At 40.5% G+C, this 19418-nt stretch overlaps 2 protein-coding genes across 3 annotated transcripts; both read left to right on the top strand.

The window, feature by feature from the left end:
• Positions 1 to 527: 527 nt before the first annotated feature.
• mmp9 (matrix metallopeptidase 9) lies at positions 528 to 4048 on the top strand. Its single transcript, XM_006785578.3, has 13 exons — positions 528 to 868; positions 1020 to 1258; positions 1354 to 1502; positions 1606 to 1734; positions 1824 to 1997; positions 2107 to 2280; positions 2383 to 2556; positions 2641 to 2796; positions 2886 to 3072; positions 3179 to 3309; positions 3394 to 3544; positions 3649 to 3752; positions 3887 to 4048. Exons 1-13 carry the CDS (start codon positions 731 to 733, stop codon positions 4003 to 4005), a joined length of 2025 nt encoding a protein of 674 aa, XP_006785641.2. The 5' UTR covers positions 528 to 730; the 3' UTR covers positions 4006 to 4048.
• A 2286-nt stretch (positions 4049 to 6334) lies between these two features.
• On the top strand, positions 6335 to 19075 carry LOC102788404 (zinc finger protein 335-like). 2 transcript variants are annotated; one of them, XM_006785576.3, is made up of 28 exons: positions 6335 to 6456; positions 7794 to 7987; positions 8115 to 8391; positions 8503 to 8580; positions 8891 to 10012; positions 10114 to 10284; positions 10442 to 10612; positions 10702 to 10960; positions 11046 to 11223; positions 11317 to 11429; positions 11536 to 11554; positions 11716 to 11832; positions 12045 to 12121; positions 13207 to 13367; positions 13472 to 13692; positions 13934 to 14033; positions 14132 to 14220; positions 14333 to 14589; positions 14719 to 14833; positions 14919 to 15116; positions 15389 to 15531; positions 15613 to 15752; positions 15931 to 16028; positions 16150 to 16236; positions 16722 to 16805; positions 16902 to 16961; positions 18012 to 18117; positions 18378 to 19075. In XM_006785576.3, exons 2-28 carry the CDS (start codon positions 7796 to 7798, stop codon positions 18497 to 18499), a joined length of 4755 nt encoding a protein of 1584 aa, XP_006785639.2. In that variant the 5' UTR covers positions 6335 to 6456; positions 7794 to 7795; the 3' UTR covers positions 18500 to 19075. The 2 variants fall into 2 exon arrangements, with proteins under 2 accessions (XP_006785639.2, XP_006785640.2); XM_006785577.3 differs by having other exon boundaries at positions 8942 to 10012.
• The last annotated feature ends 343 nt before the right edge of the window (positions 19076 to 19418 follow it).

Here is a 19418-nt window from a genome sequence, read left to right on the forward strand (position 1 = left end):
TGTGTTATGCTTTAAAAATACAAAAAAATAAAAAAAACAACAACTTCACTGTTCAAATTTAACCTTTTGTTTATTTTTTTTTTTAATGGTGTTAATATCTTTTGTTATTTCCTGAATGTTTTTATGGTGTTTTTTGAATGGCTGAAAACACATAAAACTTTCAAAGTACTTCATCATTTCCTAATTTTTTTTGTGGGTATCTGGCATCATACATTATTTATTTATTTTTTTTAATCAAAACACAAAACAAGCATTGCTGTTTACCAAAATTGGTCTTATCAGCCATTGCCAGGTAGTCAGTCAGTAACACTCATTTCCAGTCTGACAAATCTACCCAAAACTACATTAGGTCAGTCACTCATTAGCTGTTATATGTAAAGCTAAAAGTGGATATTTGGAAAGTCCCCATGTTCGTTCAACTAATGCAGTTTGCCAAGATGTATGTAGGAGGGATGCGGTTTTTATGTGGGAGGGGAATAAGGTCAGGTGACTAAGAGTTTTTTTGTTGTATAAATACAAGGATCCCTAACCCTTAACCAGGAGCACATCACAGCAAGAGCCTCCAGTCAAAACGAAGAAGGGAGCCAAAGCTGCAGCAAAATCCAACATCAGAGGAGAATCATTTTGACTTTTCTTTTAGTTTGTTTCTTTTGGTCTGAGTCCTTGCTGACTGCAAACTCTTAGTAAATATTTTCGTTATATTTTGCGCCAGCCTACAGTAGATCTCACCATGAGATGCTGTACTTTACTTGTGTGTTTACTTTTGGGCATAAGCACACAAAACGGATGGAGCCTTCCCTTGAAGTCCGTCTTTGTCACCTTTCCAGGAGACATTCCCAAAAACATGACTGATTCGGAGCTGGCAGAAGTAAGTATGAGGGCTATTTTATTCAGACAGAATAAAATTACATAAGTAGGCTGTTTAACCAAACTACAGTGTAAATACAGATAAAGTTAATTTCTGCGGAAGGATTGTAACAGTAACACAGTAATGTTGGTTTGTCGTGTTCTCCTTCCAGAATTACCTAAAGAATTTCGGCTACATGAATTCTGTGGAACGCAGTGGCTTCCAGTCTATGGTGTCCACCGCCAAGGCTCTGAAGAGGATGCAGAGGCAGCTGGGGCTGGAGGAGAGCGGGGTGCTGGATAGAGAAACCCTGGATGCTATGAAAAAACCTCGCTGCGGAGTTCCTGATGTGGCCAACTATCAAACCTTTGCAGGAGACCTCAAGTGGGACCACAACGATGTTACTTATAGGTGAGCAAGAAAAAAAAAGTCACTGAGTTCACTATGTTAGGGGCGGACTGTGCAACGAAGTTCTGACTGTGTGTGTTATTTTATCTCCTCCACAGGATCCTTAACTATTCCCCAGACATGGATAGCGCTATCATTGACGATGCTTTTGCCAGAGCGTTTAAGGTGTGGAGTGATGTGACCCCTCTGACTTTTACCCGTCTCTATGACGGCACGGCTGACATCATGATATCGTTTGGGAAAAAGGGTAATGTGCTTTACGATGGTCGTTTGATTTGTTTTACGCGCGCTGACGCAACATAGTTGCATAGAAAACCAAACACTAATGTGAAGTGCACATTTCTATTCAGACCACGGAGACCCCTACCCATTTGATGGTAAGGATGGCCTTCTAGCCCATGCCTACCCCCCTGGTGAGGGTATTCAGGGAGACGCCCACTTCGACGATGATGAGTTCTGGACCTTGGGGAAAGGAGCAGGTAATTAGAAACACCGACAACAAGCATTTGTCTCCCCCTAGTGTTCACTTTAAATGTAATTAAATGTCCGGTCTCTTCTGTCTATATAGTTGTGAAGACTCACTTTGGAAATGCGAATGGCGCCACGTGCCACTTTCCCTTCAGTTTTGGGGGCAAATCTTACTCCACCTGCACCACAGAGGGCCGCACAGACAATCTGCCATGGTGTTCCACCACAGCTGACTACGACAAGGACAAGAAATATGGCTTCTGCCCAAGTGAACGTAAGCTCGACACTGTATTCTCCAAGGCAAATCACATGTCACAGGTCACCCAGATAAGCGGATTTGCTTTTGTGACATGCTGACTTCAATTCTCTTTTCATCCTAACAGTTCTATACACTTTTGATGGAAATGCTGATGGAGCTCCATGCGTTTTCCCTTTCACCTTTCTGGGGGAGGAGTATGACAGCTGTACCACAGAGGGCCGCAGTGATGGTTACCGCTGGTGTGCCACCACAGGCAACTTTGACCAGGATAAGAAATATGGATTCTGCCCCAGTCGTGGTGAGGGAACACATAAACCACAACACATAAATGCAGTGCAGCGCTGCCACAGTGCCTTGTTATTTTGGTTTAACTGCTGCTGTTATGTCTCTGTTTATCCAGATATAGCTGTAATTGGTGGAAATTCTGAGGGAGATCCCTGCCACTTCCCCTTTGTGTTCCTGGATAAGGAGTATCACTCGTGCACAAGTGAGGGACGAGGAGATGGCAAGCTGTGGTGCAGCACCACCGACAGCTATGATGATGACCAGAAATGGGGCTTCTGTCCTGACCAGGGTGAGCAACAAACACAAGGCAGAAAAAAAGAGGAGGTTAAAATGACTCATTAGTCATTAATAATATTTAATATATTTGTTACAGGTTATAGTCTGTTCCTGGTGGCTGCCCACGAATTTGGACATGCTCTTGGCCTGGATCACTCCAACATTAGAGAAGCTCTCATGTACCCCATGTACAGCTATGCTGAACACTTCTCCTTGCATAGCGATGACATTAACGGCATTCAGTTTCTCTACGGTAAGCGTTTCTTCTTAGCATGCGGCATTAAAGTGTTAATGTACCTAACTTCGCAGCAATATCTCTCATGAAACTATATATTTTTTCAGGAAGTGGAACTGGCCCTGTGCCCACCCCACCTAACCCCAACCCCCCTACCGCTGAGCCCACTGAGCCCACTGATACCACCACCACCACTACTGCAGTACCTGTGGATCCAACCAAAGATGCCTGCAAGCAGGACACATTTGACACCATCACTGTGATTCAAGGAGAACTACATTTCTTCAAGGATGGGTGAGCAGCTTACTCATCCTACTTTATCGCATTCTTCTTTTCCAAACAAGTAAAAACAAAATTTCCAAGCACATGAAATGTTAAATTTTGTGTGTCAATTTTATAGACATTACTGGAAGATGTCCGGGAGCAGCAATGCAGGGCCCTTTTCTATTTCTAACAAGTGGCCCGCTCTTCCAGCTGTCATCGACTCTGCCTTTGAGGACAGTCTGACCAAGAAATTGTACTTCTTCTCAGGTAATGAACCCTCGTGCAATGTTTAACAGCCTGTATTAGCCAACAGTGCAGACGGTCTAATAATGATCATTTTATTGTTTACAGGGAACAGATTCTGGGTTTACACAGGACAGAATGTTCTGGGTCCCCGCAGCATTGAGAAACTAGGCCTGCCCAACAACATTCAGAAAGTGGAGGGAGCTCTGCAGAGGGGGAAAGGCAAAGTTCTGCTCTTCAGTGGGGAGAACTTCTGGAGGTAGGTTAAAACTCAGCCTTTACAGTCCTGAATTTAAGAGAAAACTGCTACTTTTTTGCCATTTTAATGACATTTTCTTTCTTTGTTTTGTTTGATCTAAACAGGCTGGATGTGAAGGCCCAGACAGTCGACAAGGGCTATCCAAAGTTTACTGATGTTGTCTTTGGTGGTATCCCCAATGATGCTCATGATGTATTCCAGTACCAAGGTAAATAAACTACAAAATGTAAATTTTCTCTTAAGTTTAAGGGGGGAAAAAACCCAAAACATCAGAAAAAACAGCAGTAAAGCACTTTAGGCTGTTTGCTTTAATTTATATTAACTTCATTATTTTCCTTATAGGTCACACTTACTTCTGCCGGGATCGCTTCTACTGGCGTATGAATTCCCGCAGGCAGGTGGACCGTGTTGGCTATGTCAAATATGACCTGCTCAAGTGCTCATCAGACACCCGCTACTGAATACACACATACTGAGCTGGGAATTGTAATGTGGTGGTACCCATTTCTCCCAGCTGCTGTCTGGCAGAATGTGACACAGTGTTTTTGTGTAGCACCTGCTGCGCTGATTTACGTGCTTTCTGGGATGTGAATAATTGTCTTTCAGTCATACTGGTTATAAAACATGTAGCGCCGGCCTAAAAATGTGCCAAAGTCCCAGTACACTAGAGCAAATTGCAATGTTTGGCACTGCCTTCCCTCAGTCTGATTGTCTGTGAACTGATGGTTATGGTGGCCTATAACAGAAACTTAATTATTCTTAACAGCGCTCTGGCTCAGACCCCGGAGCTGCAAAATAATTACCATGTCTGACAGGCTCAGACTATTAACAGTATTAGATTATTTTGATATTTATAGCAATATCTAACATTAATATTATTTTTGTCTCAAACTTATTTGTTTTGTACGATTATTGTGTGTGTTTTTCTGAAAATGGCTTCAGAGCCAATTACTTGCACTGGAAGACAAGGTATGTCTCCTACACATAAATTATTTAAGAGGTTTAATACATTTTGTAGGGATGCACCAAATATTTTCTTTACTGATACTGATATGATCAAAATTTGAAGTTTGCCAATAGCCGATGTTTTTGTTTTGATTGTTTTGGTTTATTATTTATTCACCCTTTGTGCAAAGAAAACAAAGAACTGCCATTGTTAAAAATAATAGTTCATTACTTTATCTTTGAATATTAATCTGTTTAACCATCAAAATTGATGCGATACAAGAGATATCATGAACTAGTATCAGTGATTGCCATCTTGTTTGTGATAGGCCAGTGGAAGTCAATGAGGCTGATATCAATCGATATGAATATGTTGATGTATCCCTAAATGTTTCTATCAAAGTCTTGCCTATCAATGCAATAAACTTTCTGTGAAAACAATTTAACCCTGTGAGCAGTATTAATCATTCACTAAACACACTGAAATGCTTTGAAGACAATTCAAGACAGCTAAAACATACACAGTGAAAAGTGTACACACTTGTGTTAAAATGCCAGAAAAAATAAGAGCACAATAAATCATTTCAAAACCTTTCTTAGCTTTAATGCGACATATAAACCAAACAATTCAAATTAAAAAACAAACAAATATGTTACAAAAATTTAAAAAAAAAAAAAAAAAAACTAAACAATACAATAACCTTATTGCATAAGTGTAGACACCCTTCAAGTAATGCTTGGTTGAAGCGTCTTGAGTAAACACGCCCACCCATCAATTTAAGAGACTCCGATTAACCCCAATTAAAGTTCAGCTGCCCTGGGAGGATTTTCTTGGCATTTACTCAGTTGTAAGCACAGTCATGTTTTGTAAAGAGCTCACAAAGCATCAAAGGGATCTCACTGGTGAAAAGTATCAGTTACTACAAAAATAAAAATACAAAAATAAGGCCGGAGAAAATATGGGACAACATTGACATTGCAAAGAACTGAATGACCCCCCCTAAAAATTAATTCAAAGATGAAAACTGGTCAGGGAGAATTTCAAGAGACCAATAGTAACACCGAAGAAGCTGCAGAAGTAGAAGTATTGACAGAAGTGGTCAATACTTGGTTTGGAGCATATCTGATTTATGAATATGAAATTTTCCTACAAGCAGCAAAAATTGAATGCAGTATGTTAGGTTTTTAATTATCATTTCCTCAGTTTTTGTCCAATATATTGCTGTACATCATTCCAAAACATTCTGACACACACACACACAACAAGAATAATTAATATCAAGGGTCAGTGTTTGTCCTTTATAGGAATATTGCTTTTAGTGACACTGCCATCACCAATCAGTATTGGTAATTTATTCAATTTGACTGGTTGGAGAGACATTATGCTTGCATACAAGATTCCACACTAGAAGAGCTTGTTTATGAAAACTAGAACATTTCACAGGTAGCTTCTCTGTTTTATAATCACATTTAAGCAAAAATGTAACCCCACCCATCAAACATGGTAAAACATGTTTTAGAAATGTGTTCCAAAACATATCTTTGACACTGAGTAAGTTGGTTAACCATTTCGCTTTAAATGAATTAGTTTGCATTTTGAAACTTAAAGGTTTAGTGTGCACGCATATTACTCCGCACCCAATTACGTAATACGTCTTCCTCTTAAAAACAATAGTCCACTCAATGAGTAAAAACATAGTAATATCTCACGGATATTTGCAACAACCAAAAACGATCAAGTGATTATTAGAAATAAAATGTTGAAGTTAATAAAAAAATATTAAGACTGGTTAAAACAAAAAGCTCCGTTTTCAATAAAAACAATAAATAAGATCCGGTTGCACGGACAGGAAGCGAGGAGATACTCATGGTGCCCGACTAGAATGAAGCAACAATTATCGGTTAGTAACTTCTGTTCGAATTAGCGCCTCCACACCAAAGGACACCCTACTACTCGAAAATATACGGTAAGGAAAAAGAGCTGCGATTCTCCTACCGAAGATGGAAATTGTTTTTATTTTCTTCAGGGAGAGAATTTGGGCGGTCTGCCGCAGCGGAGGCCCTCGAGGTCCCCAGTAGAGCTTTCAGAATGCCTGAATGGAAAAGTGGGTTAGTTGGTATAAAATGGCGACGCGGAGCAGGCAGGATGAAGGGCAGCTAGGCCCGTTTAAAAAGGCTAACGCATGCTATTTTGCACCACGTAACACCCGATATGGCGACTTAGCAGCAGCATTTAGGTTATAACTGTACTGTGCTGCTCAAACACAAGTTATATGATTGTAAGTGTCGGTTGTTAGCCCCACAAAAGCCCGACGTTAAGCGAACAGCAGTGCTGGTTAGCTATATGGAAGCTAACCAGTTAGCTGTTTTGGTCGTGAGCAAGTTTATAAAAAACTTTGTTCCTGGGTCTTCAACAAATTATGATAGTGTGAAAATCACAAGAGTTTCTTCCCCTGAATCAAGATACCCATGAGATTTACTAAAAATTAAGAATAGTGCCCCCGAGTCAAAAGATACGATGTTAACAGAAGCAAAAGGCTTTGGGGTAAATGCTCAGAAACAAACTCACTTGCACGTAATCCCTTTAAGTTAAACTGTGTAACAATATCAAGCACTGCAGTGGTTGCGGGGCGGAAAACTACTACAGCACACATTATATGAAAATAGTCTGCTATAACAAATGAAGTCATATTTAACTCTAACTAGTAAAGAAGTATAAAGTTTATGAAAACTGACAATCTATCGGAACTACACCTAAGTAAACTATTAATAATGTGCACTGTTCAGTTTGGTCTTTCCAACTAAATGCAAACTATAGAGAGTTCAATCTGACCTTGGAAACAGAGAAGTGACCACAAAACCTTCAGAGGTCATTTAGAGTTGGCTCTGTTTGTTGACAGGAGTTAGGCAGTATACAAGTTATGATCCACTGCAACAGCCTTATTCAGCAAATACACTCTTACTTAAATACAGTTGATAAAGTTGGACAAATTTTTTCAGCCCCTAATGTCCGCAGGTCTTACTGGTTTTAAAGTTATGAAATACGTTGCTGTTTAACTCCATATAACATAGCTTAGAGTGTCTAAATTTTAAAATAAATAGTGAGCTTCCCTCCTACTTAAACTATGTGCAAGTTGCATATATCTATATATACAGCACTTGTATGCATATTCAAGGTATGTTTAAGAGATGACACCTTAGATTTACAGTAGAGTAGTATAGTAGTGTAGATCTATTTTGTTTGGAAAATAGAAATAGGTGGAGTGGTTTGGTTAATTTTTTTTTGTTTCATTCTTGTGGATAGTTATGGATTTGGAGGAGAATGAGGTGGAGAGCAGCAGTGATGCAGGTCCCTCAGGGATGGAGGAGCCATCTGAAAGTGGCATGGGAATGGAGTCATCAGAGGCGATGTCTGCAGACAGCAGTGATGCTGCTGCTCCTCATGCACAGGCCCCAGAGTCTGACTGCCATGTTGGACAGAGCTCGGAGGGACTTGTGGTAAGTTTAAAAATATAGTGTGGTTAAACAAAACAAAACAAAATAAAACAAAAAAACAACAGCGATGAATGTAGCTTTTTAATCTGTAAGTTTCCAGATGTCATCCTTTCTTTCCCTCACTCTTAAGGTGTTCATCCCAGAAACAAGCTCTAGCACAGATGTCAGAGTCTCATCAGTCCATCTTCCAGACTCCTCTTCAGTGGCCCAGTCCACCAGTGTGTCCAGTGTCTCCACGGTGACTCAGTCGGTTCTTGTGTCCGAGTCAGCTCAAGTGCTGGTCCACTCGAGTGCTGTCTCTGAAGGGGCTATGATGGTTTCTGACTCAACTGCTTCTACCTCATCAGATCTGGGGTCTGCCATTGACAAGATCATAGAATCCACCATCGGCCCCGATATCATGAATGGTATATGTTTTTAACGACTCTTCGTTTTCCATCATGTCCTGACAAGAGAACAATAAACTTGTCTTAAATTGAAAACTTTATGACATGAGATTTTATATCTTTTTCTTTTAGGTTGTATAGCTGTGACCAGTGCAGAAGATGGGGGTGCAGAAACAACCCAGTATCTAATACTACAAGGTCCAGATGACGGTAAGTGGGGTGTTCCTGCTAACTTATCACCTTTCAATTGGCCAGAATAATTTAAAATAATAATTCTGATAAATGACTCTTATATGTTTTATATTTGTTTACGGTGCTTGTAAATGTCATGTATGTATGAATTTAATGCTTTAATTTTATCTTTATCCACTAGAAAAATAATTTTTACATTAGAAATGTTTATATTTTAAAGCAATATACATTTATATTGTTATACTTAAAATCTATTTAGGCTGATGACAACAAAGTTAAACAAAGTTCAGGAATTTTTTTTTAATCATTTCCTTGTTTATTGGTGCAGGTGCTCCTATGGTAGCTCAGATGTCATCTTCTGCCCTGTCCAATCGTATAGCAATAGAAGCTCTCGCCGAAGGTCCCACATCCACCTGTCTTGACCAGAGAGACCTGCAAGGCAACGTTGAGCCTGACCAGCCCGATGATCAGCCTGGACATTCAGGTTACTTAGAAGACAGCAGCAGCCAGCCTGACCAGCCACAGCACTCCCACCCCTCCCAGTACATGGACTGCAGTGCAGATGGTCCAGACCAGACAGAGGAATCTTCCTCTTCCTATGTGGAGTGTTCAGGTGAGGAACCTGACCAGACACGCTCCCGTTCAGGCTTCCCTGACTATAGTGGGAATAACAGTGACCAGGATCTGCCTGGTTATGTGGGGTGCAGTGGAGCTGACTCAAATCCTACCAGCCGAAGTCACTATGTGGTGGAGTGCAGTGCTGGGTATCCTGGGCGTGCAGCGGATGAGGGGGAGCGGCCACATCATTCACGCAGTTACATTGACAGTAGTGCAGACCACCGGACTCAGACAAGTCGTCAGTATGCGGCTGAGTATGGTGGGGAATGTGTTGTAGCTGCAGATTCTGAGCAGCCAGGTTGTTCTCGTTACCAAGCGGAGGACGACGATGAAGATGATGATCAGAACCAGGATCCAGATCAGCCACAGCACTCTCAACAGCAGCCCCAGCACTCCTGTTATATGGAGAGCAGCAATGGCCCAGAGGCTTCTCTCTATACTGACGACAGTTCCTCTTCAGACCATCCTCTGGCAGACACGGCAGGTTCAGGTGGACTTCCAGAGGCACTGGAAGGCAGCGAGAGCCAGCCGGGCCCATTCATCAGCAGCAGTGGGACCTATACCTCTAATGCAGAACCTGAGCTGGCCCAGCACTGCTCACCCAGCAAAGAGGAGCCCCAAGGCTCTCAGGATGAAGCTGGGCTCGACAGGGACATGGAGACATCAACTGTAGCAGAAGGCTCTGGAGAACGACCGCCAAACCTGGCTGAGTTAGAGGAAATGATGGAGGTAGTGATCGTGCAGCAGTTCAAGTGTAAAATGTGTCCATACAAGAGTGCCTCCAAAGATACTCTTATCAACCACATGAGAGACAAACACTTCAAACCTGCAGGTAAGCTAGCAGAATAATAGCCATGACATTGTTATCTCACCAAGCTTGGTAGTATATAGATAGATAAAATGTCTTTTTTTTCTTTTTTTTTACAATTTTAGGGGAAATGCCAAAGAAGCGTAAACGTGGACGACCTCCTAAAAGTGAGACCTTAGCCCGTCAAAAAGCAGAGAGGGAGGAGGCAGCAAAGATGAAGGCCGCAGAGTCCCAGCAAGCAGCAGAAGAAGAGGAGGATGACATTGTGGATGATGGTGCTATTGATGATCCTGAAAGTTAGTGAAAAAGACATAGATGTAATATGCAAATTTCTGTCTTTGAATAGATTATAACATTAATACTTTTCTTGTTAATGAGCATTTACTCAATCACATAGCTCTCACTGTCATTTCCACTTATCCCTCACACTGATTAAAAATAATCTGTCTCCAGAGGACAGCGACTACAACCCAGCTGATGAAGATTCCAAAGGAAGACCACCTGCCATTCTGAAAAAGTCAGCAACTCCCACTTCCTCTTCCTCTTCTCCTCAAGGGCGTCCCCGACGTAAAGCTGGCCGTCCAAGGAAGTACTCAGTTGTAGATGAAGGCTACAGCAGCAAAGGTGAGTTTTCAGCCTATCACTGCGAGCCTAGAGAGCCTACATGCAAAACTTTAGGCAAATATATTCTCCTTTTTCCACTTTTGTTGCAGAAGCAGAAAGTATTGCTAAGAAGCCTAGGGTTTGTTCGGATGCTAATGAGTCTGAAGAGGCAAGCTCTTCAGGCCTAGACAATAGTGCACCCACGGTGACTGATGGAGATGCACCTGAGGCAGCAATTAGCCAGTCAGACTCTGAGAACAAAGATCCTTCATCCAACCAACGGACGGAGGTCGAGTACTTCCCAAGAAAACGTGGCAGACCATCCCGGCGCTTCCTTCGCAAGAAATATAAGAAGTATATGAATCGGAAGTAAGTCTTTTTAACATTTTATTATAAATTCCATTAAAATATTTTAGAATGCACTAATTTCTTCTTTCTCTTTGTTATCTCCCAGTCGGCACTATAAATCTCTCAAACCACTCCTGAGACCTCACAACTGCTACATCTGTGGGTCACGTTTCCTCACTCTAGAAGACCTGCGCTTCCACATCGACTCACATGAAGGCAATGATCCGGAGCTCTTCAAGTGCCTGCAGTGCAACTATCGCTGCAAGCGCTGGTCCTCGCTCAAGGTCAGCTGCAATAAAACAGATCACAACACACTCAAGTTAACCTCAGTTTATTTGCATGTTTCCACAGTTTCCTAAAACACTTTTTTTTTACAGGAGCACATGTTCAACCACGAGGGCACTAAGCCATTCAAATGTGAGGAGTGCGATTACACAAGCGTGTACAAGAAAGATGTCATTCGGCATTCGGCAGTCCACAACAAAGAGCGGTATGAACGTCGCAACTGTGGTCAAACTCAGTTATTCCTGAAAAAGAACATGTTCATAAAGTCTTCTGTTGATGATATAACTGATTATTTCTCTTTCCTCTTGCAGGAAAAGGAAGACAGAGTCGGTAAGAATTTATATTTGAATGCCATCTACAATACTTATTGGCTTATATGTGGTTTAAGAATAATTCTACAAAATAATCTGACAGAATTTCAGTTTCTGTTGTTGCTGGTTGCTACTTACTGTAAGAGGCCGGCATTGTGATTTTTAGTGTGATTATTGCAGGTGCCGAAGGCGTCGGAGTTCCCCTGCCCTGTGTGTCACAGGGTGTATCCCATGCAAAAGAGACTTACTCAGCACTTAAAAACCCACAGCTCAGAGAAACCACACATGTGCGATAAGGTCAGAAAGAGGATTATGCAGTTTAAGAACTATTCTTTTCATATTCTTATCATTTTAAATTAAATATGGCAACACAAACGAACAAAAAACAGGGTAATCTCACTATCTCACAGAGGTGTGTCACCAGTACTAATGAATATTCTCTCCTGCTTTCTTCTTCCACTAGGAAGTTCGCTTACTTTCTTGTTTAAGATGCCTTTCTGTCTTTGCAGTGTGGAAAATCCTTCAAGAAGCGTTACACTTTCAAAATGCACCTCCTAACCCACATCCAGAGTCTTGACGACAACAAGTCAGTACTCAGACTTCTATTCCTCCTCTTTTACTCTGTCATCTACCAGTCAGTTTTCTTTTAACCCTTTAAAACCAGTCAGAGCGGGCACGCTCCGTTTTGTGCAACTACTTTTAAATCCCGGTAGCACTGCAACCACGTGAGCTAGCGCAATAATTTTTTTTGCATATGAAACCGGAGGAGTTGTACTTACATCTTATGCCATCAGCTTGTCCTCGGTCACAGTTTCCTTCCACATATAGCTTTGCAAAAACTGCATAAAAAGCACTTGCAGCAACAAAAACATAATATTCCAGAAACACGCTTTGCCGATCCGATCAGCTGTTCATAACACTTCCTACGTTGAAATAGACGTCAGCACGAACTATCGCATGTCCACCATGACCTGCCCGAAACCGGAAGTGACGTCATTTTGCGGAAATGTAGTTTTTTACCATCAGGGCCTCATGAGCCTATACTGGTGTTTTTAAAAGTTATGTTTGACTTTATGACTTTCTGTGTCGTTTCTGGGATGCTTAGGACTCATATTGCACTGCTGGAAATAGTTTATTTTGATGCATATGCTGCTTTTTTGCAAATTTGCACTATAATATTTATTTTAGTTTTTCCTGCAGTGTATAAAAATTGGTGTATTTCAAAAATAAAACTATGAAGACACTCAAAATAAATTTCCTGTGGTGGGAAACTATTTTGTGCAACTTTTTTGTATTTACAGTTTTGAGGGATAAGCCTCTTAAATTTCTCTAACTAGAAATATATGTTAAAAAAACAAAAACGATTTTAAATTGTTTTGTAGTTTATTGCTCTTTTTTGCAATTTATGTAATTACTATGCACTTAATGCAGACATATTATTAGAATTTAGGCTGTAATGGTTGTATTAATGTATAGCAACTTGAAATGCTCCCAAAAATGGCTCCACAACATGTAAAAGTATAATATAAGCTCTGGCGGACTTGGTTCTATGGTAGGTCTTAAAGGGTTAAAAACAAGGCTATCACAATAGTTAATAGTTTTTGGTAGAATAAGTAATTTAGGTGTTAGTGTGATATCATAACTAATGCCCCTCTGGTGTTAATGTGACAGGTTCAAATGTGAGTTTTGTGACTACACTTGTGACAACAAGAAGCTGCTGCTCAACCATCAGCTGTCCCACACCAACGACAGGCCTTTTAAATGCGACTACTGTAAATACTCTACTTCCAAAGAGGAGTTTCTCGTCTCCCATCTGGCCATCAAACACACAGGTCAGTGCAGCAGAAAGACAATAACGCTATATTTAAACAGCTTGAGTTTAAATTCACCTATTGAATTCACTTATTGATGTCGTGTGTGTTTTAAATTTCTCCAGGCGAGAAGCCTTTCTCCTGTGATATGTGTCACTTCATGACTAAGCACAGGAAGAACCTGCGCCTTCATGTGCAGTGTCGCCACGCTGAGGCATTTGAAGAGTGGTCTTTGGCTCACCCTGAAGAGCCTGTAAAGACACGGCGCAGACCTTTCTTCACCCTGCAGCAAATAGAAGAGCTGAAACAGCAACATGAAGACACACAGAGCTTGCAGAACACTATTGTAAGTTTGATTTGTTGTTATCTTGTGTTACTTTTATGCCAATGGGGGGTGAGAAGGGAAAAAAATCATGAAAATAACAAAATAATGAGATTGTTTTGTTTTTTTTTTAAATTTGTAAATGTCCATATTCATGAAAATTCAGCAATTTGCAAAATTTAGAAATATTATTTACTCTTAAAGAATAACCATAGTTTTTGTTTTATTTTTTCTTTCTGTCTTTTTTTTAACATGATCTTATTAGGTCACTGTGGATTCTGCAACACTGCAAGCCATGCAGGGCATGGAGAACGCCTCAGTGTCCCAGGACGCTTTGGGAAACACCACGATCATCTATGAACAAGGTCAGTAAGGATTTCTCTGAAAACATATTAAATATTTATGGTGTTATATATAACCTGAATGACAAGCTCTGAACTTTTCTCCACGTGCTTCTCCTCAGCTGAATCCAGCGACCTATCTGCTCAGAATGCCCTGGACCTACTGCTGAATATGAGCAATGCACGGGAGCTGGTTGGGAACTCCTTACAGGTCAGCTCATCAAAATTTCAGAACGGTTACATGAAAGATAGCATTGTATTCTATAAAATAAACGAACAAAAAAAATAATAACGGTAAAATATATCTTGATTGTTTTTCTCAGGTAGCAGTGCTGAAGTCAGATGGAAAAGCTATGGAGAAGGGAACATGGAGCACGGTGACAGCAGCGTCCGGTCAGGCCCAAAAGATCTTGACCTTCCATGTTTCTGAGAATGGCGAGACAGTGCTACAAGAGGCCTACGAGGCTGCCACCTCTGAAACAGGAGAGCTTACCCACATCGCCATTGAAGGCTATGAGGGGGGAGGGGACTTCAGTGTGGTGGAGCAGGCAGCTGAAGAAATCCGTAGTCCTGGATATAGGTAACATAGCACACACAGTCCGATTTGTAGCTTATGTTCAAATATTTCATAAGCAAGAGATTACTTTCATATTAAGGACATTTTGGTGTCTCAGCAGTTTCTAATCTTATTAAACTGCTTTCTTTTCAGTAATGTGGAGTCTAGCCCTTCTCAAGCTTTAGAGGTTTCTGGGTCAGAGAGCTTGAAAAGTGACAAGTATTATCTTACATCAGCACTGGCTGATGGTGTATTGCAACAAGTGGAGGTAACTAGCAACTGTAGTTTATACCATAAACAGATTTACTATCTCTGTCTTCCACTCCTTGACTGTGTTGTCTGTTCTCCGTTAGCTGAGCAGCGAAGCTCCAGCTTCTCCCTCTGCAGTGGGCTCTCCCAGTCTCACTACGAAGAGGTTTTCCTGTCGAATCTGCATGGAGTCTTTCCATGGACGCTCGGACATGGAGAACCACAAGAGGGCGCACGTGGATGCCAATACTTTTAAGTGTCCTGACTGTGACTTCACCTCCACCTCCTGGCCTGAGGTCAAGGTGAGTCCTTCCAAACCCCAGATTTATCAGTGGAAAGTTGGCAAACGTTAGCTAGATTTTTCCACTGGAGGCAGTGATGACGATTAAAATTGATGAACAGCTTCATATTAATATAAATGGGGGAAAAAAAACGACAATTGAGAGGTATACACCCCCATATTCATTTAGTTTGACATTTATACTCTAAGCCATTTTAATGACATTTGAAAAACATCTCTCTCCCTCTAACTTTTGCTCCTTTGAATTGTGATTAATGTTCTGTTTTGTTTTAGACCCACATGGGACAGCACTCCTACCTGCGTCCTCACAAGTGTCCAAACTGCAGCTTTGCCTCCAAGAACAAGAAAGACCTACGCAGACACATGATGACGCACACCAATGAGAAACCATTTTCTTGCAAACTTTGTGGACAAAGGTGGGAGCATCTAACACATCTGTATTCATTAGGCATTAGAGGTACAGAACAGCTATTAATGTGAGTGTTTTTTTAACTCAGGTTTAACCGCAATGGCCATCTGAAGTTTCACATGGAGCGTCTTCACAATCAGGATAATCCTGCTCGCAAAAGTCGAACTACTGCGTCTCAGCAAACTATAATAGTTAACAGCGATGAGGAGGCATTAGCCACACTACAGTGTAAGAAACACAGGATCATACAAGCCAAGACTTACAGTTTGTGCTTAAAAGTAATAATAAGAGTAAATGTAAAGGTGTCAGTGGTCAAAAGTCCATAAACAGAGGCCTCGGTGTAAAACAGATAAAAAATGAACACAAAGTTAATATATTGTGATGTGTGTATGTGTGTGTACATCAGCCCTGCAGGGACATCAGGCAGTGATCACTCCAGAGCGGCTGCAGGCTCTAGGACAGGAGCACATCATTGTAGCTCAGGAACAAGCACTGTCAGACCAGGTAACAGCTCTCACACAGTACAGCCTATATGTATGTAATGTACTCTCCAAAATGGATTGATTTTGCACGTGTAACTGCTAAACATTTTATAAATAAGAACCCTTAAATGTGCATTAATCAGGAGGAAGGTGCATACATCCAGCAGATAACCACCATAGACGGGCAGACGGTCCAGCATCTGATGACGGGAGACAACCAGGTGACTGAGGTGAGTTCCATTTGAATCATTCTACCGCTGTGCATGTAAAATGCGTATGCAGAAACGTGATTTTAATGTATATTTTTTGCTTAAACTTACTAAAATAAAAAGGCAATAACTAGAAAAAACGTGTTTGTATGGCCACCCTTGCTTTTGACTCATGGGTGTCAGTTTATCTCACTTGGTTGAGGTTCAGGGTTTAATTTTGACCCAGTTCCTTTGCCTTGTGTCTCCATTATCTCTCCTTGTTTACCTGCTGGAGAAGCTTTGTTGTCCTATAAAATAAAGGCAAAAGAAATAATGTTTGTAAAAAAAAAAGGTCTGATTCTGGCTCCATGCATCAAGATAAATTTGGGGCCTCAGAGGTGGTTTATAGTCTTGTGTGTGATAGAACACAATAATCATGACAGTGCCTAAGGCTTCTTTGTGGTATTGTATAATCAGTATCAATGTTAGATTTAATCTCACCTTATTTGTCCCATGTCCACTTTCAGGTCCAGTATATCATCTCACAGGATGGAGTTCAACACTTACTTCCTCAAGAGTATGTAGTAGTAGCTGATGGCAACCACATACAGGTAAGTATTTAACTGCCTAAACGGTGCATATATATGCAGTATTTAATAGTGAGAATATCTGTCTCATTTGTAACTGGCTCTGTGACTGGCCCTCAGATGCCAGACGGACAGATAATCCAGTACGAACATGACAGAACCATTGTTCAGGAGCAACAGGTGAGACAGGTTTAAGATCTAAAACATGCTGAAAGGACCTCTGTGTAGGATGCACGATCTGATATCCTCGTGTTGGTGTTGTTCCCAGATCATCATACTAAAGGTTGTTCCAGGATCAACATTGCAAGTGACCAATCAGAATGTTGTGATGTCATACTTTTGCGACTTCGGGAAAAACCGGCGTAAAACAAAAAACTGTACTTAAGCTGCGAGAAACCGCCTTTGTCCGCCGATCAACGGACCCTAACCCTGACCCTTTAATAAACGCTAAGCAGAATTGATATTGTCCTTGCAACATTGGAATTTCATAAATGCACGAATGGGTTGGTGCGCAAAAGAATAACGTCACAATAATGTGATTGGTCACTTCCAATGTTGAACCTGGAACAACATTTTCATGATGATCTGGGAACAACACCAACACGACGATATCAGATCATCCGTGTAGGATGGAGCGGGAGCTGTTTGGAGAAGTCCAATAAAGTATTCACAATCTTGTTCTCAGTGTGTACTCATCTGTACATCCAAATTTAGAAGCTTTTGTATTTTTAAATTGAAGTGATGGGAACCAGTATCTAACTGGTTACATTGAGCAACTTCACAACTAGTGCAACTGAATCATACACAATCATATACATGGAATTCTCTATAAAGTTAAGTCAAACTTTATAGACAAATGAAATATCATTATGTCCAAACATAACTCAAATTTAAAAACAAATATAAAAGAGATTATTTAGTCATTTTGGTTTGTGAGCTTAAACTGTTTTGTGTGTATTGTATATGAGTGTAAACTTGTATATAGTTAAACATGTATATTATCTGATTACATGCCAAACTCTGAACATTGATTTGCAAATTGGGCGGGAACAAATAAGTGTAAACTTCATCCTACTCCTTTTCAAGCATAATAATTGTGTGGGATGCAGAGATATTCATGACAACTTGATGTCTTTATCTTGTTTTTTTTGTGTGTGTTTACAAAGTTTTTGTTCTTGTAACTCAGTTATTTTCACATTTGAAATAAACTCTATTCTCTTCTATTTGTAGATTGCTGTAAGTCACGACGGTCAGATCCAGTACCTACCTGTCAGCTCTGATCAACAAATCGTGAATGCTGAAGATCTGGAGGCTGCTGCCCACTCTGCTGTCACAGGTTGGCTCTTATGAGAGTGCTCAGTTGATGTTCAGTTCCAAGTTTTTGGATTTTATGAATTTCTTATAATTTTGTCCCAAATATATGATAAGGTTTCTTCAGGAAAGCCACTAAGTAATTCCTTAAATGCAGACATTTTTGAAAGTGATAAACAAACATCATCAGTAGGTTTAAAACTTGCCAAAATATAATTTATTTCTAATATTAGCTTCAGTATAAATAAAGCTAAAAAGTATGAACTCTGATCTTTGTTCCTGCAGCTGTAGCAGACGCAGCCATGACACAGACCCAGACAGTCTACACTGAGGCTACACCTGAGCAACTGGAAGAGCTGCAGCAACAGGGCATCCACTATGATGTCATTACTTTCTCCAATGAATAGAGATACAAGTGCGCCAAGAGGAGGACCAATACAAACCACTATGAGCTAACAGAACAGTGACCTCAACTTATTTATGCATCTAGCTGGTGAAGTGAAAATAGGCCTTATCTCCTGCCCAGCATCACCTGCTCGGGGCGGCTGCATCAGTCAAGATCAACAGCTTCTTGTAAATTTCAATTACTGTACGCAGTGCTTCTAATTTATTCATCGGTACTGGAACGTTGGGCTCTTCTCTAATTATTCAAACCGAATTGTGTACATGTGCCCCAACAGCTCCCATGTGCAAGACAATGTTATTAAAAATTATAAAATAGCTTATTTCATGTTATTGAAAGTGTCCTAATGAACATTTTAGTTTTTGAATGGAATGAAATGAAAAGGCACGCTTTATTTTTGATGTGTAATCAGATAAGTTCATTAATAAAATGCCACAATATTGTTTTTACATAATATTATGTACATACATTTCGCATGTGTCTTCTGTTGTGCAATGGAAGACATGTTTTGATTTGATGAGTATAAAGTGTTTAATATGTTCAAAGCTGACACCAAATAAATCACTTTATACATGTATGTAATCCTTAATGTGTCTGCTCGGAATTATTTTTTAATCTTGTCCGTATCTACTTTAACATATCCTATCTATATAATATCTATATAGAAAAAGGATGAGTTTTCTGTTGTCACTGAGTGGTGCTGAGGTCTGAATCTGAGGGCAGCTCCTGAGTATTGGACAACAAATATTAATACTTGAAATTATTTCTCTCAAAGGATGTAAGCTGTATAGAGCACTGCACGGGTAACTTTGTGAACAATGGACCCTGTGCACGAGAAAATGCTAACTTCCTGGTTTGAGACCGGATGTGGGGTTGTACATTTCCGGTAGCTTTACTTTGCGGTCAATCGCTACTGCGAAGAT

The sequence above is a fragment of the Neolamprologus brichardi genome, chromosome 20 (assembly GCF_056152115.1).
Source record: "Neolamprologus brichardi isolate AB-2024 chromosome 20, ASM5615211v1, whole genome shotgun sequence".
Taxonomy (NCBI): domain Eukaryota; kingdom Metazoa; phylum Chordata; class Actinopteri; order Cichliformes; family Cichlidae; genus Neolamprologus; species Neolamprologus brichardi.

Bases quoted from the DNA above. Each gene is read 5' to 3' on its own strand.
- mmp9 (XM_006785578.3), top strand. From the start codon at position 731: ATGAGATGCTGTACTTTACTTGTGTGTTTACTTTTGGGCATAAGCACA. The intron at 2,557-2,640 runs GTGAGCAACAAA...TATTTGTTACAG, and splicing joins GGGCTTCTGTCCTGACCAGG to GTTATAGTCTGTTCCTGGTG. The intron at 3,073-3,178 runs GTGAGCAGCTTA...TCAATTTTATAG, and splicing joins CTACATTTCTTCAAGGATGG to ACATTACTGGAAGATGTCCG.
- LOC102788404 (XM_006785576.3), top strand. From the start codon at position 7,796: ATGGATTTGGAGGAGAATGAGGTGGAGAGCAGCAGTGATGCAGGTCCC. The intron at 14,590-14,718 runs GTAACATAGCAC...CTTTCTTTTCAG, and splicing joins ATCCGTAGTCCTGGATATAG to TAATGTGGAGTCTAGCCCTT. The intron at 16,806-16,901 runs GTAAGTATTTAA...ACTGGCCCTCAG, and splicing joins CTGATGGCAACCACATACAG to ATGCCAGACGGACAGATAAT.